Source organism: Carassius carassius, chromosome 39 (assembly GCF_963082965.1).
Source record: "Carassius carassius chromosome 39, fCarCar2.1, whole genome shotgun sequence".
In the NCBI taxonomy this organism is placed as follows: domain Eukaryota; kingdom Metazoa; phylum Chordata; class Actinopteri; order Cypriniformes; family Cyprinidae; genus Carassius; species Carassius carassius.
In genome coordinates this window covers 21,424,850-21,446,140 of record NC_081793.1, presented here as the reverse complement: position 1 = coordinate 21,446,140, position 21,291 = coordinate 21,424,850, and the positions used below count along the sequence as shown (strand labels likewise).

At 36.3% G+C, this 21,291-nt stretch overlaps 1 protein-coding gene across 7 annotated transcripts in view; it reads right to left on the bottom strand.

Annotated features, from left to right (window-relative positions):
- The window catches only part of LOC132121609 (RNA binding protein fox-1 homolog 3-like), a 442,423-nt gene that overhangs the window by 95,099 nt on the left and 326,033 nt on the right, over positions 1–21,291 (bottom strand). Inside the window, exon 1 of one of the 7 annotated variants that reach the window (XM_059531192.1) lies at positions 18,547–18,911. The exons of the other annotated variants lie outside the window; for them this stretch is intronic. Coding sequence (XP_059387175.1) covers positions 18,547–18,672 — 126 coding nt within the window. The 5' untranslated portion in view covers positions 18,673–18,911. Of the gene's footprint in view, positions 1–18,546; positions 18,912–21,291 lie in introns of those variants that run through there. 7 annotated transcript variants of the gene reach the window in all.

Sequence of the window (21,291 nt, the reverse complement as noted above, 5' to 3'; positions counted from 1 at the left end):
ATATATATATATATATATATATATATATATATATATATATATATATATATATATAATGTACACAGTATATAGTGTATAAGTGACAGCTGACAACATTTAATAATTTACTATTTTAGTCAGATTAAAGCCTTGATTACCCAAAGATTGATCTGTCTCGGGCTGTCAACTTATGGAATATATGCATAAAATATACATAATATAATATATTTACATATAAAATAATAATAAAAAAGTTATATTTTGTGTTGTTTAATATAATTTATAATATAAACTGGCATAATGACTAAGACAACTGACAACATATAATAAAAAATACATTTTAAAATTTTCAACTTGATTAAAACTCAACTTTGTCTTGTGGGGGAAGTGGGGTGGGGGACAGGCATGACATCTTTCTGGATTTCACTCAAAGGCATTTATATCTCCGGTCTGTCTGTGTTCATCTGTTCACCTGGACAACACTAGGGAAAAACACATTATATTCCACACCAGTAAGCCACAAAAACCACCTGAAAAATGTTGCCCGCTTCCATAATTGATGAAGTTGGGCAGGCTCTCAAGACTCTGGCTCTGTAGACTTGCTACAGCTCGCTCTGTACCACCACCAAACTTTTGAGAGTGTGGCAGTCTTCAACTAGCAGTCTCTCTCCTCCATTCAGATGAATTAGTAAAACTTCCATTAATAATGCAGGCGTGTTTGAAGCCACAAAAACCAGAGATAGCGAGCGACTGAACAAGTGAGCATAGGTAGAGAGAGCAAGGGGCACAAGGAGAAAATCGGCTTCTCTCTGATATCATGTTATAAACGTGAGAGGAAATCTCATCATACATAATCTGTGCAGCGGTGGACCGCCGGAGAGGAGTAGTTGAAAAAGACGAGAAGGGGTTACAGGATGGAATGATTATGACAGGAGGCATCACTCAGCAGCTGTTTAGAGGGTGGAAAAGGGGCCATAAATCAATTTCACACCGATTATGACACAATGCAGAACTGCGTGAGCTCTGTGGAATTAGCTGTGCACACCGAGGACAGCTCGGTGGGCTAAATTGATCCTTGTAAAAGAAAAAAAGGAGAAGAACTCGCACTACAGAGGCACAGAAAGAAAGACAGAGGGAGAAAGAGGAAGCCAGCTATGAGGCTTTAAAAGAGGAGAGATTACAAGGAACCAGGTGGGAGGAACAAAAGTGAAGACAGATTAGTGGAGAGAGAAAGAAAGATAGAGATGAAGAGGTGCGAGGAGGGTGAGTGGCAGCGGGTCGCTTCTGGTCAGTGTTATGTTGGTACTGACTGAAAACCTTTTAAACCTACTGATACAATCGTATGCAAACAGACATGGAACAAAAAGTCTGAGATCTTTTTTTCCCATTTATAATAACAGTGGAAATAACCAGTGTTATTTGGGGGAAAAAATCAGATAAAAGATTCCATTCAAGGAGAAGATGGTCTTTGGATCATTTTCACAAAATTGTAGCATTCATGCAGTTCAAGTGCTGTTGTCATTTAAACAACAGACAATTTATTAATTATGAAAAATATATATCTTTTTTAACTTTTCACTTTTCAATTATGTCGATGATATCATTTGCAATGAAACTGAAAATAGTGGTCTCAGACCCTATTGTAATAAAAAATGTAAATTCTGTCATCATTCACTCATCCTCATGTTGTTCCAAACCGGTATAAGTTTCTTTCTTGTGCAGAACAAAAAATAAGATATTCTGAAGAATGTTGGTAAACAAACAGTTTACGGTAGCAGTTGACTTACATAGTATTTTTTACACACTATCAAAATCAATGTCCACCGTCAACTTGTGTTCAACAGCTGAATGAACTTTATACATGTTTGGAACAACTTGAGGGTGAGTAAATGGTGACAATTTTCATTTTTGGGTGAACTATCCCACAACCGGAAGTTCCCAAAGCGCAAAGACATTAAATAGTAAAAACCAAGGGCAGCTCAGTACATGCAAACATGTAAAGCATTCACACAAACACAGAAGTCTGTAATCAGCATGCATGGCACATCTGGACATCAAATGCCAATTTGACTCATTTGATTCATGTTAACGCAGACACTTGACATGACGTGCTACCAATGCAAATTCTTCCATGTGCCCTCTAGGCCAATAACCTTCCCCATCTTAACAGACAAACATCTCCAACTAAGAAAATATACAAAGAGATCTGTATACGACTGGAATCTCTTGTTGTAGGGGTACATGCTTAGAAAGCATGTGGAAGACCAGTACTACTCAGTTGTACATGTGCTACAGTTGAAAATGGTGTGATCAATAGCTGAGACCAAAAGTCAATATAATTATTATTTGATTTACTAAGGAATTCTGTGTTTTCCTTTTATTTATTATTATTTTTTTGGTAGAGCACATTACTATGTAATAATTGCTAAGGTGTTGCTTATTGAAAAGAAAATAAAAGAAAAAGAAAAGAAACCAATACTTAAGCCCCCTTTGCCTCCTTCAGAGACAGTCTATTAATTTTTTGGCCCATTATTAACACCACAAAAGTTAGAATCCATTAGGGTGAGAGGTGAATTTGAATTTGCAACAGGATTACAGTAAAAAAAAAAAACATGAAGTCCAACTACGTTTATTTGAACAGTCAGAGCTTTAAAGACAACGAGGGGCTTGGGATGTTCCTTCTTAGTATAAACAGAGTTCCTGTTGGGTGGAGACTATTTTAAACCATTGATAACTTTCCAACTCCACATGCTGTAAGAAACCCAGTAGATCTACTTGAAAGTGCATATCTCATGACTATATACATGATTCATTCGTTTACATGATCTTTCTCACCCGTCAGTGCAGTTTAGAGGATGACGCTCGCTGTGTGTCATATTATGTGAGTGGACTCCTGTTGAAGCCCATGGATCGTGATGATCACAAGTGTGTGATCAGAGGCAAATCGGTCCGGTAATGATGTTGATGTATCATGCCAGTAAGTACAGGAGCACAAGCAGCCCCTTAAGCAATTATGATAGCATTAAATAATCATTACGCAACCTCATCAGGAAGCTGGCATATTCAACGATAGGGGAGAGAAAGAGAGTGAGAGCTGCGTGATTTCTAGAGGAAAATTAAGTTCTGGACTCATCAGGCGCTTTGATAAGGCACTTTTTTTAATGAGGAATGGCCTGTTTTACACACATTTAAAGAAAGGGTGAACTGAGAAACACACACGCACAGGATGAAAAAGTATTTAGACAGAATAAATGGCCTTACAGAAAAATGTCCTTACAGAAAAAGAGTTTCATCTTAGGCTGTTTAAACGCTTGATTTAAATGTTTGAATCACACCCAATTTCGATTTCACCCTCCGCACCCTGCAGGTCTCTTCACATTGCACTTTTGGTCAGAAACTGCAGTATGTTTGCATCATCAATGCAAGTGCTAAAGGCAGCTGTTTACCCCTGTAGCTATGTAATGATTTACGCACAAGATGCAAAATTATTAATTCACTTTCACAAGACAGGATGCATTTCTACTGTAGGCCTACTATTGTGAACTGTAACAGAGTAAATCAATAACCTAGATCTAATTTCAACCAAATGAACTGAACTTTCATGCCGAAACAACACATTTGTTGTAAAAATAAAAATAACATTTTAAACAAATTATTATTATTATTTTTAAACACTGATACAATACTATGAAATAAAAAATAGCCACTGAAACTGCATCAAAAACATAGCTATTACCTACAAGAAAAATAATGCATATGTGGGTTCATTTTCAATCAATTATGTATGTAACTGAATGTACTGTAATGTATTGTAATAAATAAAAAATAAATACATTTAAAAATAAAAATAAAAAGTATTAAATGTGTTACATTTAGTCTCTTTATTGTCTCTCGGAACTTAATAAAAATAAAATAAAATAGATTTATGCATTTAAAATATAAAGTAAATACAGTTTTGGAAGGGGAAAAAAACTATAATAATATATTAATATATATGAAGCCCTAAAAACTTCAAATCTCATGTCAGTATATCTCAGTCATGTGTTTTTGAGGTCCAAAGAGTAAACGCAAGTTAACAAGATGTAAAACCCTGTATGATGCTTATACTGGGCTACAAAGTGACGGGGGATGAAAATAACCTAATATTTTCAATGGAAGTGAATTAATGTATTTTCGTTCTCTCCAAAGTACTGAACGTGTAATTAAGGAGGTCTAGCCAGCCGGGGACTTCCATGGCGCTTAGCAAACCATAGCTGTCTCAGAGTAACTATGCTGCAGCGCTGTACTGTGAGTGTGTGTGTGTGTGTGCTCGCGTGTGTATGTACATGGTTTTTAGCGTATACGAATATGTTTATCTCAGAGTCTGCAGTGCATGATGGAGTGTGACGCTGAGGTGAGTCCGGGTGCACAAGGTACATCTCCCACACACAGCGTTACATTAGTTCGACTGGTACAGATGAAGTAATATCTGGAGGGTAGTGTAATTAGTTCAAATTCAATTGGATTCAAATACTTCATTATATACCTGCCAACAACACAAGGGATTGATAGCCACGGTTTCTTTTTCAATTTCCTTTTTTTCCCTTCATTAATGGCTTTGAATTAATGGAATGACATGGTCGAGTCAGGGGATGCTAGAGGAGAGCATTACAGTACCAGAACTGTATCATGGGGCTATTGGAGGCATGGCAAGCATTATAACAATTTGTTTCTTGCAAGTATTCATTTGCAAGTAAATAAAAAGTAACAGCCAGGGTTATTATAGTTAGCTACAACTAAAATCATAAAAAATAAAGAAAAACTGAACGAAATGTATAAAAACTATATAGACATTTAAAAACAATACAAAACTAATAATGAAAATGACTAAAAATGTAAAATTAAAATGAAAACAGAAAACATAAAAATAAAATCTAATTCATCTAATTCAAACATCTAAATTACATTTCCCATAATGCCCTGTAATTTTCCACTTCCTGTCTGTAAAACCCCATATGAACACTGAACATTAAAGACACTTAATAAAGAGAAATACACACTAACAAAACTAGTGCAAATCACATTAATCTTTTTCTCTTACTTCTCGTCTTTTCGTCTTACTTCGTTTAACATGCTTACATTTAGAACTGTGAATGCAATCCTAAAGATACTCAGCAAAAACACATTCATAAAAACTAATGCCCCAACCTCAACGCTGTTGTCTTATTGAAATATTTGTTCACAACTTCGCATGGCTCAGTGGCCTTTAATCTTCCAGGAATCCAATTTTATATTTGTCTTTGGTGGATTTACTTCCTAACTCTGCCTCTGTTTACCTAGTGTAATTGACAAGCCACTTAGAAGAATGGGAAAAACAAAGTGGGACGGCATACCCTGTGCATCAGCATGCCTCCTCCAGTACATCAATGCATGACTGTATGTTTGTTTAGCATCTGCTATACTTATCTAAAAACACTTGCCTGATGCACAGGGGACATCAGTTCTCTTTCTTTCGCTCTCTCTCTCTCTCTCTCTCTCTCTCTCTCTCTGCTGTCTGTTGACCTGTGGCTGACACAATGAGATTGTCACTGCATGTAATAAAGGGAGGAGATATTCTGAACTTCCTGTTTCTACTTTTAGCATTTGAAGGGTGCTGAAAATGTTTGCCGGCCCTCATATGACACAAATTGCTTGACGGAAGTTGACAAGTTCAAATTCAGTTAGTTAGTGTGACAGAAATGCAATTCTGGAAAAAAAAAAATTCAAATTTAACGCCACATTTTTTTGATAAGGAAAAACATTTTTGTAAAAAAAAAGAAAAAGAAGAAAAAAAATTATATATATCTTTATAATATTATATATATAATCTTTTTTTTTGGGGGGGGCAAATACTGTTAACTAACAAGGTGATTTTTTGTGAATGTATGAAGTTAGTTTCCTAAAGTTCCCACAGGTTATATGCAATCTTTCAAATGAACAAAAATGAAGGTTGAAGGTTTCAAGGATAACATTATAAATATTTAAAATACATGCAAATAATAAAAAATACATAACACCACAATATGATATAATCATTAAATTATTATTAACAAATATACTTATAAATAAAATAAATTCCACATTGATATTTTACTACATAACACAAAGACTATTCATTTATTTTGGACACCTATAACATTTTGTGGGGCCACTGTATGAATGCCTTTTTTAAATGCACTGTGTTTGTGCTGTGTGCAGAAGAGTAAATAAATTAAACAGAAGCTATACTTTTTTTCTTTGGTAAAATGTACCGGTTATTTGTTGCCATCTGCCCTGTAGATGAAAGGTTAAAGTTACAGAGAGGGTCTGATGTTGCATGCAGGTTTTAGTGCCAACCTTGGAATGAGCTTTTGACATCTTGCAACAACAGTTCAATACCCATCCAGTGGAGCCTCCATCGCCCGTGTTTGACGGGGGAGCAGGCAAAAAGACGAGCCTTGGCACCTGGTGTCTGAAAACCCTGTGACTGCTCTCAGCTGGGGGGAGGAGTTCTGGCTGATGTAAAAGTTATCTTTGATCTGAATAAAAAGCTGAAGGCTCTGGAAGGGTGCACTTTGCCATTATTCATGGGAACTTCAAAGCCTTCGTAATTAAATTGGAAGAATACCTAACAAAGAAACAGCCACAACGGAAAACTAAAGAGAGAGTGAGAGTTGAAAAAAAGAAGGAGAACAAATACTGGCGCCAAAGCGAAGCCATGTTGGGTGATATCAGGAAAGATCCTGAGGGATGTTGGGTAGTGGTGCAACACTGGAGAACAGAAGGATCTGGAGGTGGATCAGAGCGGCGAATCACATCATCTCTCCCCTCCGCCCTCTGCTGGAATGCTACAGGCTAGCGTACGGCTCGCTATGAAGAGGCTGACCGCTGTCTACCTCCGTTTGTTCTACCAGACTGGTCTGTTGGGGCTGCATCCTGCTAGATACCACCTCTATGCCCCTAAAATTACCTCCAATCCATCATCTATCGCAGATATGACCTAATCGATAGGTGGGCTCCCGCTGCTGCCAATGTCAGGGATTTTTTTCTCCTCTGTCAGAAGTTCTGTGAAGGTAGGAGTCAGGTCGGAAAAGTGCCGGGGAAAGTGCTGAGTCGCCTGCAGCCCACAGACTTTATTCGTCTTATCAAATTACAATCACCTCAATAACCATCTCGTGGGACTCGAGACTGAAGAACAAGATTTCTCAATATTTCCAGTCCTTGCTTGATTTCATTGTTTTTCTGAGGAATGGTGAACACAGAGTGTATGAATGTTGAGAGGTGCCAAAAGAGGATGCTGATTCACTAAAGCAGTCATGTACAACTGCAAACAAATTTCATAAACCTTATAAAAGCTAAACTCACTCCTGGATTGAGAAGATTCACATGCAGTTATCACAACACTATAATATTTCTCTTGATGTGACTATTTGAGACTAAATAATAACAATTGTCTGATTAACAACTTTTATGTTTTAACTTTAGCGTTTTAAGTTTGGTTTGACCTGTTAGCCAGCACCCCCCATTATGGGACTCACAGCTGAAAGTGCTTTACCAAACTTATAATTGTAACAGTTTCCTACTTCAGTATGTTACAAACATAATTTTGGTGTCTTTGGAAAGAAGACCCTTTGGGCTTTACTTTTTATCAACCAGATTTGATAATGCTCAAAAATATAAAAAGTTATAGACACTGAAGTGCCTTGAATTTTTTTTTACCACACTTAAATATTTTTTTATTTGATATGAAAATACATGAAATGATACCTGGAGCAATCTAGAAAAGTAATGGGTTGAAAGCCACATGTCTCATGAGTTTATATTTCAAATCTGAATAAGATATCATGAAAAATGAGACTCCTGCAAATATTTTTATGAGACTATGTCTACACCCCCCACCCCCCAAATATATTTATAAAAATTACCAACAGTATTGAAGGCTTCTACAAACTATTTATCATTAAACATACCACTGCATAGTTTTTTTCCATTATAAAACACTAGACAGAAACTTAGACATCATATAAGTGATTTATTTGAGCACTAGAAAAATGCAATAAGAATATTTGAGTAAGAAAAATAAGAATAACAAGAAAAAAAAAGATTTAACTTTGTTTGCCAGAAAATTAAAACTTATGGGTAGAAAGTATCACTACTAATTGATTTGTATATATATTTTTTTCTGTTTACGGGAATGTTCAGCCAAAAATGGAAATTCTGTCATCATTTATTCACCATCAAGTTGTTCCAAACCTGTATAAATTTATTTCAACTGTCGAACACAAAAGAAGATATTTATTTAAGTTGCAAATAAAACATTGGCGTATGTTTTACAAGAAAATACCATTTCAGTCTTTCAACTTCAAAAATTTCATTTTGTCATTTATTTGTAATTATATGTTAAATTAGCTTAACTTGTTTCTACACCATTATTGTTTCAATGTACCACTAAATTGAAACTGTCTGTCTCTGTACACCCTTATTCATACGCAAAATTTATCTCATCATACTTTTTACTCTTTTTAAGTTAAATATTAAAAATATTTGTACACCTTCCATTTAATAAAATCGTTATAAAATGTGTATTTTTCAAATGGCAAAATCTACTGGTGCATAAACCGTGTTTTTTCCTTATTTTATAAATACACTGAAAAAAGCAAAACCTGATTCAGTCATTATGAAATAATATTTATAACTTGAATAAAACCAGTTAATTTAAATGCAAACACGTGAACCACATAACCAAATTTTTAGGCAATTTATAATAATAATAATAATAATAATAATAATAATAATAATTATATATATATATATATATATATATATATATATATATATATATATATATATATATATATATATATATATATATATTTTTTTTTTTTACAATATTAAAGGAATCTACATAAACATTTGTAGAACTTTGGTTTGCTGTTTTGTCAATCCATAGTTTGCAAGGACACAAAGGACATCAGAAAGACCTTCATCTGGTTTCGCATGGTACGCATTTCTGAAGGCACTCCGAGTCGAGTCTCTCAAGTTCAGTGTGAACAGCTCGAGCAATTACTTATGATAGAAAACGCGTAGCTGATAGCATCCAAGGTATCTCTCAGCCGGCCTGTTTTCATTGCACCGCATCTCACTAACACACACAATACTAGTGATCAACCTCAACAGCAATCATCTTAATTTCTAATTATCCCAATTAATGCATGTAAATGGGGTTAATTTAAACTGTTTCGAAAGCTGTGCAGTCAGCAAACAGCTCCATCAATTAACATCAATATTTGTCTTGCTTTTATTATTTAATTTTCCCACTGTAATGGCCACAATTAGCAGTAATTAAGAGCTTCCGTATGCGAGAGGAACCGAGCTGTACATTAGAAGCGTATTGAAAGGTGCCAAAGCTGAATCCCTCCCTTCCAGCTCCTCTTCCCTCGTGAGAAAAAAAATGGGCAAACAGAGAAAAAAAAGAAAATGGAGCAACTTGAAACTGATCTACAAACTTGTGTGGAAAAAATACACAAATACTGTCAGCAAAGATTTCTACAGTCTGTTGAGATTATAAAAGAAAAAGAAAAAAAGAAGAAAAAAAAAGAGGGTGATTAGTTTTGAACGTAAAGGCTATGTACTGCAGTGCATGCTGGGTAAAGTGTTCTGTGACATATATACAAAATGGAGTTTCAACAATCAATTTGCAACAGTCGCAAAGGAGGCGATATGTCAGTGCGCATTTCATTAAAATTTTCGGTTTCTTTGTTTCTCTATGGTACAAAATGAAAGGCTCTGTTAATAAGAGGCATATGTTGGATTATTTATTGCAAGCATGATAATGTCATTATTGTGCATGCGGGGCCACAGGGACCAGCTCACTTTTTGCTGTGTGTAGAACAGCCTGCAGGTAATGCATTCAGCAGAATTACACTAAAACCAGCAAACATAAAAATTCAGTCGAACAAAAATCCAAATAATTTCTGCTAGCTGGCCCTATAGGTTAATATTACTGTGCCTGACAGCAGGTAGAGACCTGAACGAAATGAAAATATACAGCAATTAGAGTAGGATTGATTAATAAATGGCCCGATATTAAACTATGCTTGACTAAGCTATACATAATTCACCAGCTGTGTTACTGAGATTTACTTTAGTATTGGACTGAAAATGGCTGCAGGGTTTATGTAGTGCTAATTGTTCAGCAGGTGAGCGTCTGCGCTAACAACACTGTATTACCCTTCGGAATGCTGGAAATGAACTCATTTCATTTACAGACCACAAGAGTACAGGCTAGCTAACTAAAACCGTGTTGTAAACACATGAAACTGTCAGCAATTAGATCTAGCAATGTGAAAAACACACCATGCTGCTGAGGTCAAAGGCTACTAAACTTTAAATGTCATCAACAAATGTCCCTCGCTAAGCTAATTCTACGTTATTTGTGTCAGAATGTTGTGTTTGACAGCTGACTGATGCACAGGGCGAACGCTAAGGTAATTACTGAGGGGAACCACATCGCTAGTACCTTCCATCTCCCGTAACCTTCTGAATGTCAGGTTGAAGACCTCGCCGTACTGTCTATGATCCTTACTTTGGAGGACCTCCTGCAGGTGCTACATGTACAAAGTGAGGCACACTAATTAAAAACACGTTTTCATGCTAACCTTTAAAACACAAACCCCTGCTTTAATGGCCTTTAGATAACGTGGTATCTGTGCTATCAGGGCTGTGCACTTATGTCGATCCTCACCTCACCTTTACATAGCTCTCTTTCAATTAAATATAGCAAGCGCGAGAGCAAAAGCGGGGGAGAGAGATGACTAGCGTCTCATCTTTATGTGAGCGGAGACTTGAGGGAAGCTGTCTATAGGCTCTTAATTTACGGAGGAGCAAAAGTGGCTAAGCAGATGGAGATAGATACAGTGGGACACAAACTTCTCATACACACACACACAGAGAGAGAGAGACACATGGATGCAGCTTCTGTCGTAAATTATGCTGAGCAGTGGAGAATTTATGGGGCACAAATATCTCAGTACCAGCCTATCATTTCTTAAGCACTGTCAGTGTAATTCTTTCCTTGCCTGTCTAAACACACAGATAAAGCAGGTCTTGACTACAGCAGAGACTGAGAAGAGACAGATAGACATGGTTAGGGATGGGGAGGTGGCAAGAGAAAAAAAAAAAAACCATGTGGAGTGGAAGAAAGAAGTGTGGAGTGGAAGAAAGAAGTGTCATATGTACGCTAAATAGGGCGTTTAAATTCAAATATCACATACACAGCTGTGACGCATTACTGTCAACGTGTTAAAGGAATATTCCGGGATTCAGTACAAGGTAGGCTCGAACAACAGTACTTGTGGCACAACACTGAATACTGCCTATTAATCCTCCTTTTCTTTAGTTAGACACTTACAATGGAAATGAATAAAGCCAATCTGTAAACATTAAAAAACACAATACTTTTAATAGTACAGCTACAAGAGGCAAACAATTTAACATAATTGTTCAACCATTTAAGGATGAAAACAAATGTATGGCTTATATAAGATCAAACGTAAGTTTTTACAGAAAAAATATATGTGCACTGCCTTGGGATCGTTAATTATTATTATTTTTTTTATTTTATTAATAGAAAAAAAGTTATTAATTTAAAAAAATGTATTTTACTGTATTTCTGATAAATACGATTAATGCAGCCTTAGTGAGAACAAGGACTTAGTACCTGAAATCTTACTGACCCCAACATTTTGAATAGTAGATGCTTTGATAAAATTCTAAGCTTTACATTTATGCTTTTAAAGTCTTAAAAAAATGGACCCACTGTAAAATGCCTCACAATAACCTTAATTATCCGCATTATCCCATCAATGCGGAAAACTTAACCTAGTATAACCCAGAATGTGCATAAACAAAAACAAAAAACAAAAAAACAAAAACAAAAAAAACAACCTTTAGAAAGCAGAAAACCAAGCAAACAAACAAACACAAAAGTGAAAAAGCCACTTTTAAGTATTCTTCTCATATGTACCAAAGACTCCATTGATGCCAAGGTCCATACACCCAATAAAAAGAGTCTCTCTCAACAAACTAGGTACGGCTGACAGAAAAGAGAATGTTTTGAACTAGTACAGCAAAGAAATAACAAAAGAGATGAAGGGGCGGCATTATAAATTCAGCTCCAACTTTACAATGTGAGAGATATACTCCAGGTGACCCAGCGCTGAGATTTCGGGGCTTGTAGAGGCTTAATGGGAAAGGTGGTCGGTGCTGGTGTATGGTGTGTGCCCTTTTGCTACCCTCAAAGATCTGGCAATGAGCAGTGTGCAAACTACACATTCTTTGATAAAACAGCATCCAATTTACCCAGCCATTCTCCCCTCGCTCGCAAAGAAGCTGAAGTACTTTGCGTGTCTGCTAAGGAAATGAAACTACCTCAACAGAGCTAATTAACTCGTCTTGGAGGAGCAACAGAGAGGAGACTCCAGTTGGTTCGCCTCAAAAGTCATTCAGTTGAGTTGATCTGGGGGAGGATGATGAGAACAGGCTGTCTGAGTGAGGATAGTGGTGTCTGAGCTGCAAGTGATTAAAAGAAACATAAATAAAGCATAAAAAGGAGAATGAATGACTGTGAACACACCACTAAAAATGTAAATGCATTATAGCAATGCTCAAATATCATGTAGGATAAATTAGAAGTTGACATTAAAAATAATAAATAAAAAACTTCTATGTAGATAATTGTTTAATAATATTCTACAATTTATTTTAATTAATCATTAAATTCTTGAAGTTTTTTTTACAGTCAACCTGCTAATTGTGATAAAAAAATGATGTATTTAATTTTATCTACACATTTCATGTTTAAACACGTACACTCGGCACCGTAAAGACATTTTTAGTGGACCACACAGCTCTGAGGAAATGCTCCTGCTTGTCCTTTCCCTGTTGTACAGTTCGCTTAAATACAAGACATCAGCAAGTGGAATATGCTTTTAAAGACATACTTTTATTTTTCATTAGAATTTGCACTGACATGACAGTCACAAGCGAAACTAAAGCACTTTGTAAGTTACTCTTCATGAGAACATCTGCTAAATTGCGTACAGTACATATAAATTATTTGTCATACATGCCTCCACTGTACATGCTGGCCCATGCAGAGAAGTTAGACTTGAATAGGTGTATAACACCAACAGTATGTGGGCACGAATTTATCTGTGCAGCATATCTGCACTGATACACAGATAACTAACTACAGTCCAGCCTAAGTTTTCTAAGCATCACAGGGTCTTCAGAGATTTATAAAGATCCACCCAATGGATCTAGAAGACCCTGGAGGACCCAACCTTCCCATAATTCTCACCACTAGAGGATAACCGTGGTGCAAAGCCAGTGGCGGCCCAGCGTGCATTGCAGCAAAGCACAGAAACATCAATACCGATGCACAGGGGCTTGTGGGGAACATCACACCATCTGCAGACATCTAATGCAGACACGCTCACACATGCCACAGCTCTGATGTTTCTCTCTTAATTCCACTCAAAGCAGACACAGCGACATGATGTTTTTGATTAGTTGTAGTTTTACAACTTCTACATATTAGGTGCGTAATCAAACCTGAGAATTCAGTTTTTGAATTAAAATCTTTTTGGTTTTTGCATTTTAAAAACATCAATCATTAATCATATCAGCACAATCCACAAGTTTCTTTCAAATATTTATAAAAATGTGACTGATCAAATTTGGGTATTAGCTTATGAGCTAAATATCTATATAGAATTGATCAGAATCTACAAACTGAAAGTGAAGATAAAACAATTGAATATATAATCAAATTATCAAAGTATTAAAAAAATTAATTAAAAGTTAAAAGTTTTATTACTACTACTTCTAATAATTGTATTTGATTAACATATACTACTATTAAGTTTAAAAACCTAAAAAACATACATTTTGAGTGACTTCAGAGCTAAACCTAACAGGGCATTTCATGACTAAATATAAAGATCTTAAACATGATTATACAACTAAATAGAGATATATAAAGTGTTTAGTAAAATGTTAATCATCAGCTCTGAAAAAAAGAAGCTTAGAGTAAAGTGACAAATTTCTATTGTGTGCCCAATTATGGAGGAAGATTAATATGGAGTTGGCTAAATAGATGCCGATATGGTGGCTTAATAAATAACAATACAATGCATCATTAACACTAGGGCACAGTGAAGGAGAGGGCTTTGGTGAATTAGCTGCATGAACTAAATAATGCAGTGCAAAAATTCAAAGAAACTTTTTTTGTTGATTGTGCTGATGCGATATAAAGCCCATGAAAATAATTACGCCTTTGATTAAATCACCAGCACAGACCACAACTACTTTAGGCTATAGAATTACTACAAAATTCACTTGAGTGCTGAAGTCATTGTGTTTTTGGAATCCGCAGGTTTTATTTCAGAAACTCGATCCCCGGAATTGATTAGCCTCAAAACATGAATAATGTGATGATCCAAACAATGACATGATGAATCTGCCTTTCTTTCCTAACTGTTCCAGAATCCATAACTAATGCAGCACTAATGCACACTTCATTTTCATGCATACAAAATAAATTCCTTCAATTTAGGATGCGCAAGATTGAAGGGATGACAAGACAGAGACAAATGTTGGCACATCACTAGTATTGTAATCAATAATGTAGTGAAGCTGATAGAAACAATATTTTTATGAAAACCAGAGCACTTCACATAACACAGAAAACCCATGGAGAGCATTTCCATTTAGTATTAACATGAAAATGCTGTTTACTTTACATCAATGCAGAGCAACGGTAGTCTGGGGTGTGTATGTGTGTATATACAGTATATAGAAGTTTAAATATGTGCGTGTTGCACCACTGCGCTATGATGCTGTCAGTTCACATACATATTTCCTATAATAACCTGCTTTTAATCTCAGGAGTATTTAAACTTTGCTTTGATTAGTCGTCAGTGCTGATGAGATGTCAATTTCACCAGTCAAGACCTTTTTTTCTTAATACATGCATGCACAATGCACAATGCACTCTCATTTCTGGTGGGACTCTAATGAGTAAAACAAATTTTGTGCAAGGTGATATAAAAGGATCCCTTGAATTCAAAACAAAACACATTTCTTTTCAAGCACAATCTCATCTGAGCGACCGGCTCATTAATTTGATCTTATCAGATGTGTTTAAGAGTAGAAACAGGCTAACTACAATACCGTTAGAAAAACAATTACCTATTGATACGCAGTATTGATACAAACGGCTATACAGATTCATCCTCATTGTGACTGTCATTAATTTCCACTTACTGTTTCTAGACAAACCAGAAAGAAAACTAGACTAACATCTGTTTTAGTGCAATGGACATCAGCTGATCCATATTCCCTGGGGTTTCGCTTCCATTTCCAACCCATTATGTCATCGCTATTGATAAGCGAGTGTATACTGAGTTACGCTCATATTGAGTGAGTTCTATGTGTGCGTGCAAAATATCTGATCGTCGTTAGCAGGGGTTGGTGACACTTAGCAGGAAGTCTTCAGGGGGGGAATGAGCTCCGACTATCTCTCCTGTGTAGCACAGAAAAAGACACAGCTTCAACCACTCCCTACATTTCTTTGACTCTCCTTTCTGCTCACACTAGCCCACCCGTCCAATTATATCTCATTGTGGCTGAGCATTCATATCCCTCTCTCATTCATGGATTTCATTTCCCCACACCTTCCTCTTCCTCTCTTTAATGTTTCCATCCTTGTTATTCCACCTACCTCTTCTCTGGCTGTTTTTCAAAGCTGGCTTGATTCCTCTCTATAGCACTAGACATGCGAGAGACCACCTGCAGCAGAGCAGGTGAAGCTTTTGTGCTGCCAATTCAACATGTGAAATACACACAACATTTTTTTTTTTTTTTATACGTGTGCGTGTGTATTTTGGAGTTATACTTGCAAAATGACTTCGACCACTGCTAGAAATGACTAAAAACTCACTGGAGAATAAGCTTCTAATATTCAGCTCCATGGCTCAGGAGAAAATCATACAATAGCGAGAATTGTTTAACTATCCTGAGCATGGGTAAAGATTTTCAGTCCTCTAGGGAAGGAGAGATGCTTGCACAAGCAGATTTACTGCTCCGTATTGACTCAAGACTTGAGAACCAGCCTCTGCCGCAATAAAAGGAGAGGGAGGGAATCTTATCCAGCCAAATTTAAATTAAATGTTGATAGAGGTCACGTTTGATAAAAAAAGAAGAAGAAGAATGTAATGGATAATTTTTTTCATATCTTTGAGGATCTTTTTTATTTTATTTTTTATACGCTCACTTGACATCCCTGTCAATACCAGACTGTATCAAACGACAGTGGCTTGTTGTTTAAATGAGGTTACAGATCAAGCTACTGAACTGGAAACACGTTCTGCCTCTGCAATGGTTTTGTTCTGCAATTCTAGTGTGAGAAAAAATATTGTTTGTTGAAAAATAACCTGCATGATGCTACGGCTCAAACTTTTTCTATTAAATGGAAAACAAAAGCTGTGTGCATCCCTAGTTAATTCCTAATCCAGTGAAAACAGACAGTAATGCAGCTAAACAGCATTCAGCAGCGCTAGTTCATGCAGTCAGTGGCCAAAACACACACACAAATGTACACAGATGCATTACACACAAATTTACTTCACAGTACATTATGTGAAAATCTAGAACATTCTACATTGTTTTCGCCTCAAAAAAGAATTGTTCTCTCACATGCTTGTAGACATTAAAATGTCTTTAATTGAATTGTATGAGTGACGTATGATTTAGGATGTCTGTCTAATTGCATACACATATTAAATAAATACATTAGACTTTTGTATAACTGTTAAATGAGTAAGTTTACTTTTTGTAAAACTCACTTTCCTTTCACTATATTGTTTTTTAAGCACACAAAGATTTTCCTTTAACTATTTTTATTGAGATGAGACACAGGTGTGGAATCCGACACGAAACAAACCTTATTACAATTCACTATCTACAAGATGTGACGTGCCGTGTGTGGCTACCATTTCAGCATGTGAATAAAAGCAAAGAATAGCAAAAGGAATAAGGAATGGGATCCTGTAGAATCCCTGAGGGTGTAATAACTCTTTTTGAATCTGTCTGTATTATTTGGAAGCGAGTCATACTAAATTTGATAGATGGGAACAAGACTGCGTTTCATTTTTTTTTTTTTACTCTCACAGCAACCGAAAAAAAAAAAAAAGTCTGAAATTGCTGTATCAAGATGGCAATACTGAAATTGAAACAAACCCCAGCTAGCGCCTCAAATGCAACGAGCCCAATATGACAGATATTTGAGAGATGTTTCTCACAGCTAATCAATTACGCGTGTACACAAAAACAAGCCCTGACATCTTGTCAATGACATCTGTTCAAAATCAGATGAGAAATTATGAGTACGCTCAAACACACAAGCATTTACAGGATGAATTCTTAAATACACCTTATTTGTATGCTCAGACACACATGTACACACACAGTGAACGGCGCTGGGACAGCAGAGGCCCGGACAGCTGGTGTTGGGTGTGTGTTTGCCGGGACAGCGACTGTTAAGGTGATGAGTGAGGAGCGATTTGGTAGCAGCATGAGGCAGGCTATCTCTCAACAGCCTTATCATTCTTTATATCTGAGCAATAATACACCATCTAGAGGAAAGCAGCAGCCTGCCATCACACACGCCGCCCATAGTAAAGCACACACGCGGCCAAAAACAATCACTGCAGTTCCTCATATGCCACACAATTTCCAAGCACCTTCAGAAAAGTTAGCCAATCCTCATTTACTAGTACGGACTAATTCAGTGACATCTGTCTACATTCGGCCAGTGAGTAGCTCACAAAAAGCAGAGACAGATTCACACTTCTGAAACAGGGAGTTTTCAATACACTTAAACAACAAGGACGTCAATACAGCTGTTTCAGTTAAACTATATTACAGTCCTAGGTTTTTGAAAACCTTTCGACAAAATGTAAGTAATGAGTAAATTCTTGAATGAAAAAACACAATTTGAATAGAGTAAGTGATGTGTGATTGACTCACTGATCGACTCATTGGGGTGTTTTATATATATATATATATATATATATATATACACATAAAAATATATACTATTAAATATATTATATATTAAAACATAAAAAATATATACTATTAAATATATTATATATATATATATATAAACATAAAAATAAAATAATAAAAAATGACTTGTTTTATAAAAGATATTTAAATAAATTAATTGCACTTACAGACACTTACTGCATATAAAATTAAAATAAAGATACAAGCAAACAAGTTTGCATACTGTAATAGTATAAAAGCAAAATTGACACTTCAAAAACTCATAGCATTAATGAAAAGATGGGAGCAGACAAGGATGACCCCTGCCGAGGGCTATGAGGGAGGAGGGATATGAGAAGGAGGGGGTGAACACAATGCTAGCACGTGTCACCTGCAAGTAGCAGAAGAAGAAGAAGAAGGAAGAGCGAGCGCAAGACTGAGGCATTGGGATTGCCTTACCTCGGGTAGGTAGAGGAACGCAGGGGGACACTGGAGAGAGTGAGTTAGCATCCCTGAGCCGGAGAGCAGAAGACAGCCTGTGTTGGCCATTGAGCACAGCATGTGGTAGCGGGACGTTTTGCGCATTAAGCTGGGAGATCCTCTCTCTCTATCTCTCCCTCTCTCTCTGAAACCCTGACTCTGCCTCTATTCCTTTTTCTTCTTTGTTTTGTGCAGAAGTCTTTTTGATTTTATCTGGTACTCTTTTTTGCTGTTCTTTCTCTGGACTGTTCTTTTTCTCAACTGTTGGAGAGGTGGGCTGAACGCGGGCGTGCGAGTCGTCTGAATGGTCCTGGGCCCTCTGTCATCAAGGCTCTGCTGCGCACTTTCACTTACACTCTTACACACGCACACACACATACGGAAGCCAATGTGAGCCCTCGGAGAGAAAAGGGGAGGTTCTGCCAGAGCGAGGGAGAGCAGGAGGAGGAGGAGGAAGGGAGAGATGCTGAGAGGGAGGAGGCAGGAGTTCCCGGGGGTATTCAAAGATCAAACAGACTCATTATAGAAAATGAAGGGAATGTATAATGACATCACAATAGCTAATCTCGGCCATTAATTGCAGTTCTCCGCAACCACGCGTGAGACAGCTCGCAAAACATTTGATTTGCTTTTGATTATCTTTTCATTAATTATTCACTTTAATCATAAGACTGTCTGGTAAGGAATAAAATAAATGACACCTGGATATTCGACTTCGGGGTTTATTAGTAACAATTCTAAATTAACCATTACTTAATAATTCAAGGTGATCAAAGGTGATGGCCACCGAAGCCAGAGTCTTGTTCCAAGGTTGGGGAGAGTGAGACAGCCCTAGGCTGGACTGGGATATGTGTTGGGATCATTTAGGGTCTTTGGGGGGTTGATCTATTTCCCTTTGGATGCAGATACACCAGATGTGCCCCCATTATGTGGGAGCAAACCCCCACCGATGCACTTCACAACAGCCGCCAAAACACAACCATGCAACCCATCCACAACGTCCTTTGGTGGACCTTCATTTCTTTTAATAGGGTATTTTTTAGTTTGGAAGAAAACATAGAGTGTTTGGAATGATGTATAACAGATAGGTAAAAAACATTTAGCTTTTTCATCGAAAGGAGGAAGAGACGAGCACGGCTTTAATTCACTTTTGATTATTGTTTTGATTTTAACATAAAAACACTCTGACCTTTCATTGAATCCTGATTTATTGATCTCCCAGGTAAGAGTTTTAATGTGTGGTTTGTACAGCAAGTCTGCTTTATGGTTTTCTTAGTAATTAAATTGTAAATTATGGTCCAAGCACTGTAAATTTCTGTTGAAAGTTAAACTTTTCAGAGGACAATTAACTGGATATAATTTAACATAGAATCAATTTACTAAATGCTATGATGACTAAAACAGAAAATAAAAGAGTTTAGTATATAGTGTAAAATTATAACAACAACAAATAATAATAATAAAAACATTAATAATTTTCATAACTAAACATCAAATTTTAATTCAATCACTTTTTCAAACCAATGTGCCAGCTTCATCCCTCTCCATAAAAGAAACCATTACAATGACACATTTTTTTTAATTCAAGTTATGTCCACCTAACAGCTCAAATAATTTGCAAATATATATAGATAATATATATATATATATATATATATATATATATATATATATATATAAAATAAAGTATGAGGTATTTAAGACAATATGTTTTATATTATTTTTTGAAAGCCATTTTCTGACAAATCTTCAATCTTTACAAAAGATAGAATTTTATCAAGTGAGTAAAGTGGTGATTAAAAATGCCTGTCCGGACTGAAAAAAATCTGCTTATAGTTTATCTATATCCTGGTGTTTAAGCAAACTTGAATTTATCATCATTTGATTGTATAGTTTCACCAACATTTTGCAAATGTAAGGTACAGAAACAAATCTTTGTGGCTCCTTTTCATTCTGCTCTTTGTCTTTGTGTGCTGTCACTACCCTGTTAGCAGTGCTAATAGAAACTGATGAGACATTAGCTTTAATGAGCTGAGCAAGCTAAAGAAATAAAGATGAGTTCAATAGACAGTCATTTTCACTAAAGCTAACTCTGACCATAATACCAGTGGACAGCCGCAAACACTCATTAGTATTAAAGGTTTCTATATCCATTTCTTGTCCACACTCATAATGGTCAAGTACTATAGAGCATTAAAGGAGAGATTACAGTCTAATACAGCATTACAATAAGAGAAACTCACAGCAATATACAAAACTCAAATAAAACCTTCTTGACAGAAACTAAACTGTTGCTCACCTTGTGAAATTATGATTTATTTATTTACATGCAGCATTGCTGAAAAATACATTGCAATATTCTCAAACAAAGTACACACTGCTGAATTGATCTCCACACATGATGGATACACATACTCAAGAAAACTGAAATAAAACTTGAATATGTTATAGTGTGGATTTTTCACACTGCCGGTTTACAAGCTTCGTTTGTAGCCATAGAGACACTCAATCAGCGGGGACAACTGTAAGATCCCTGTTGGCACAGAAACATCACATCAGTGCGGATGAGCATAATGACATAAGACTGTATCAGTCAAACCACACACCACTACTTCAAAGCCATTCAGGTGCTGTGACTACCCTAAAACACACCCTCCACCAATTACAACAAATCACTTGCAATCACAGAAAGTAGATTGTGGATGTGAGCCATGATGGGTTATG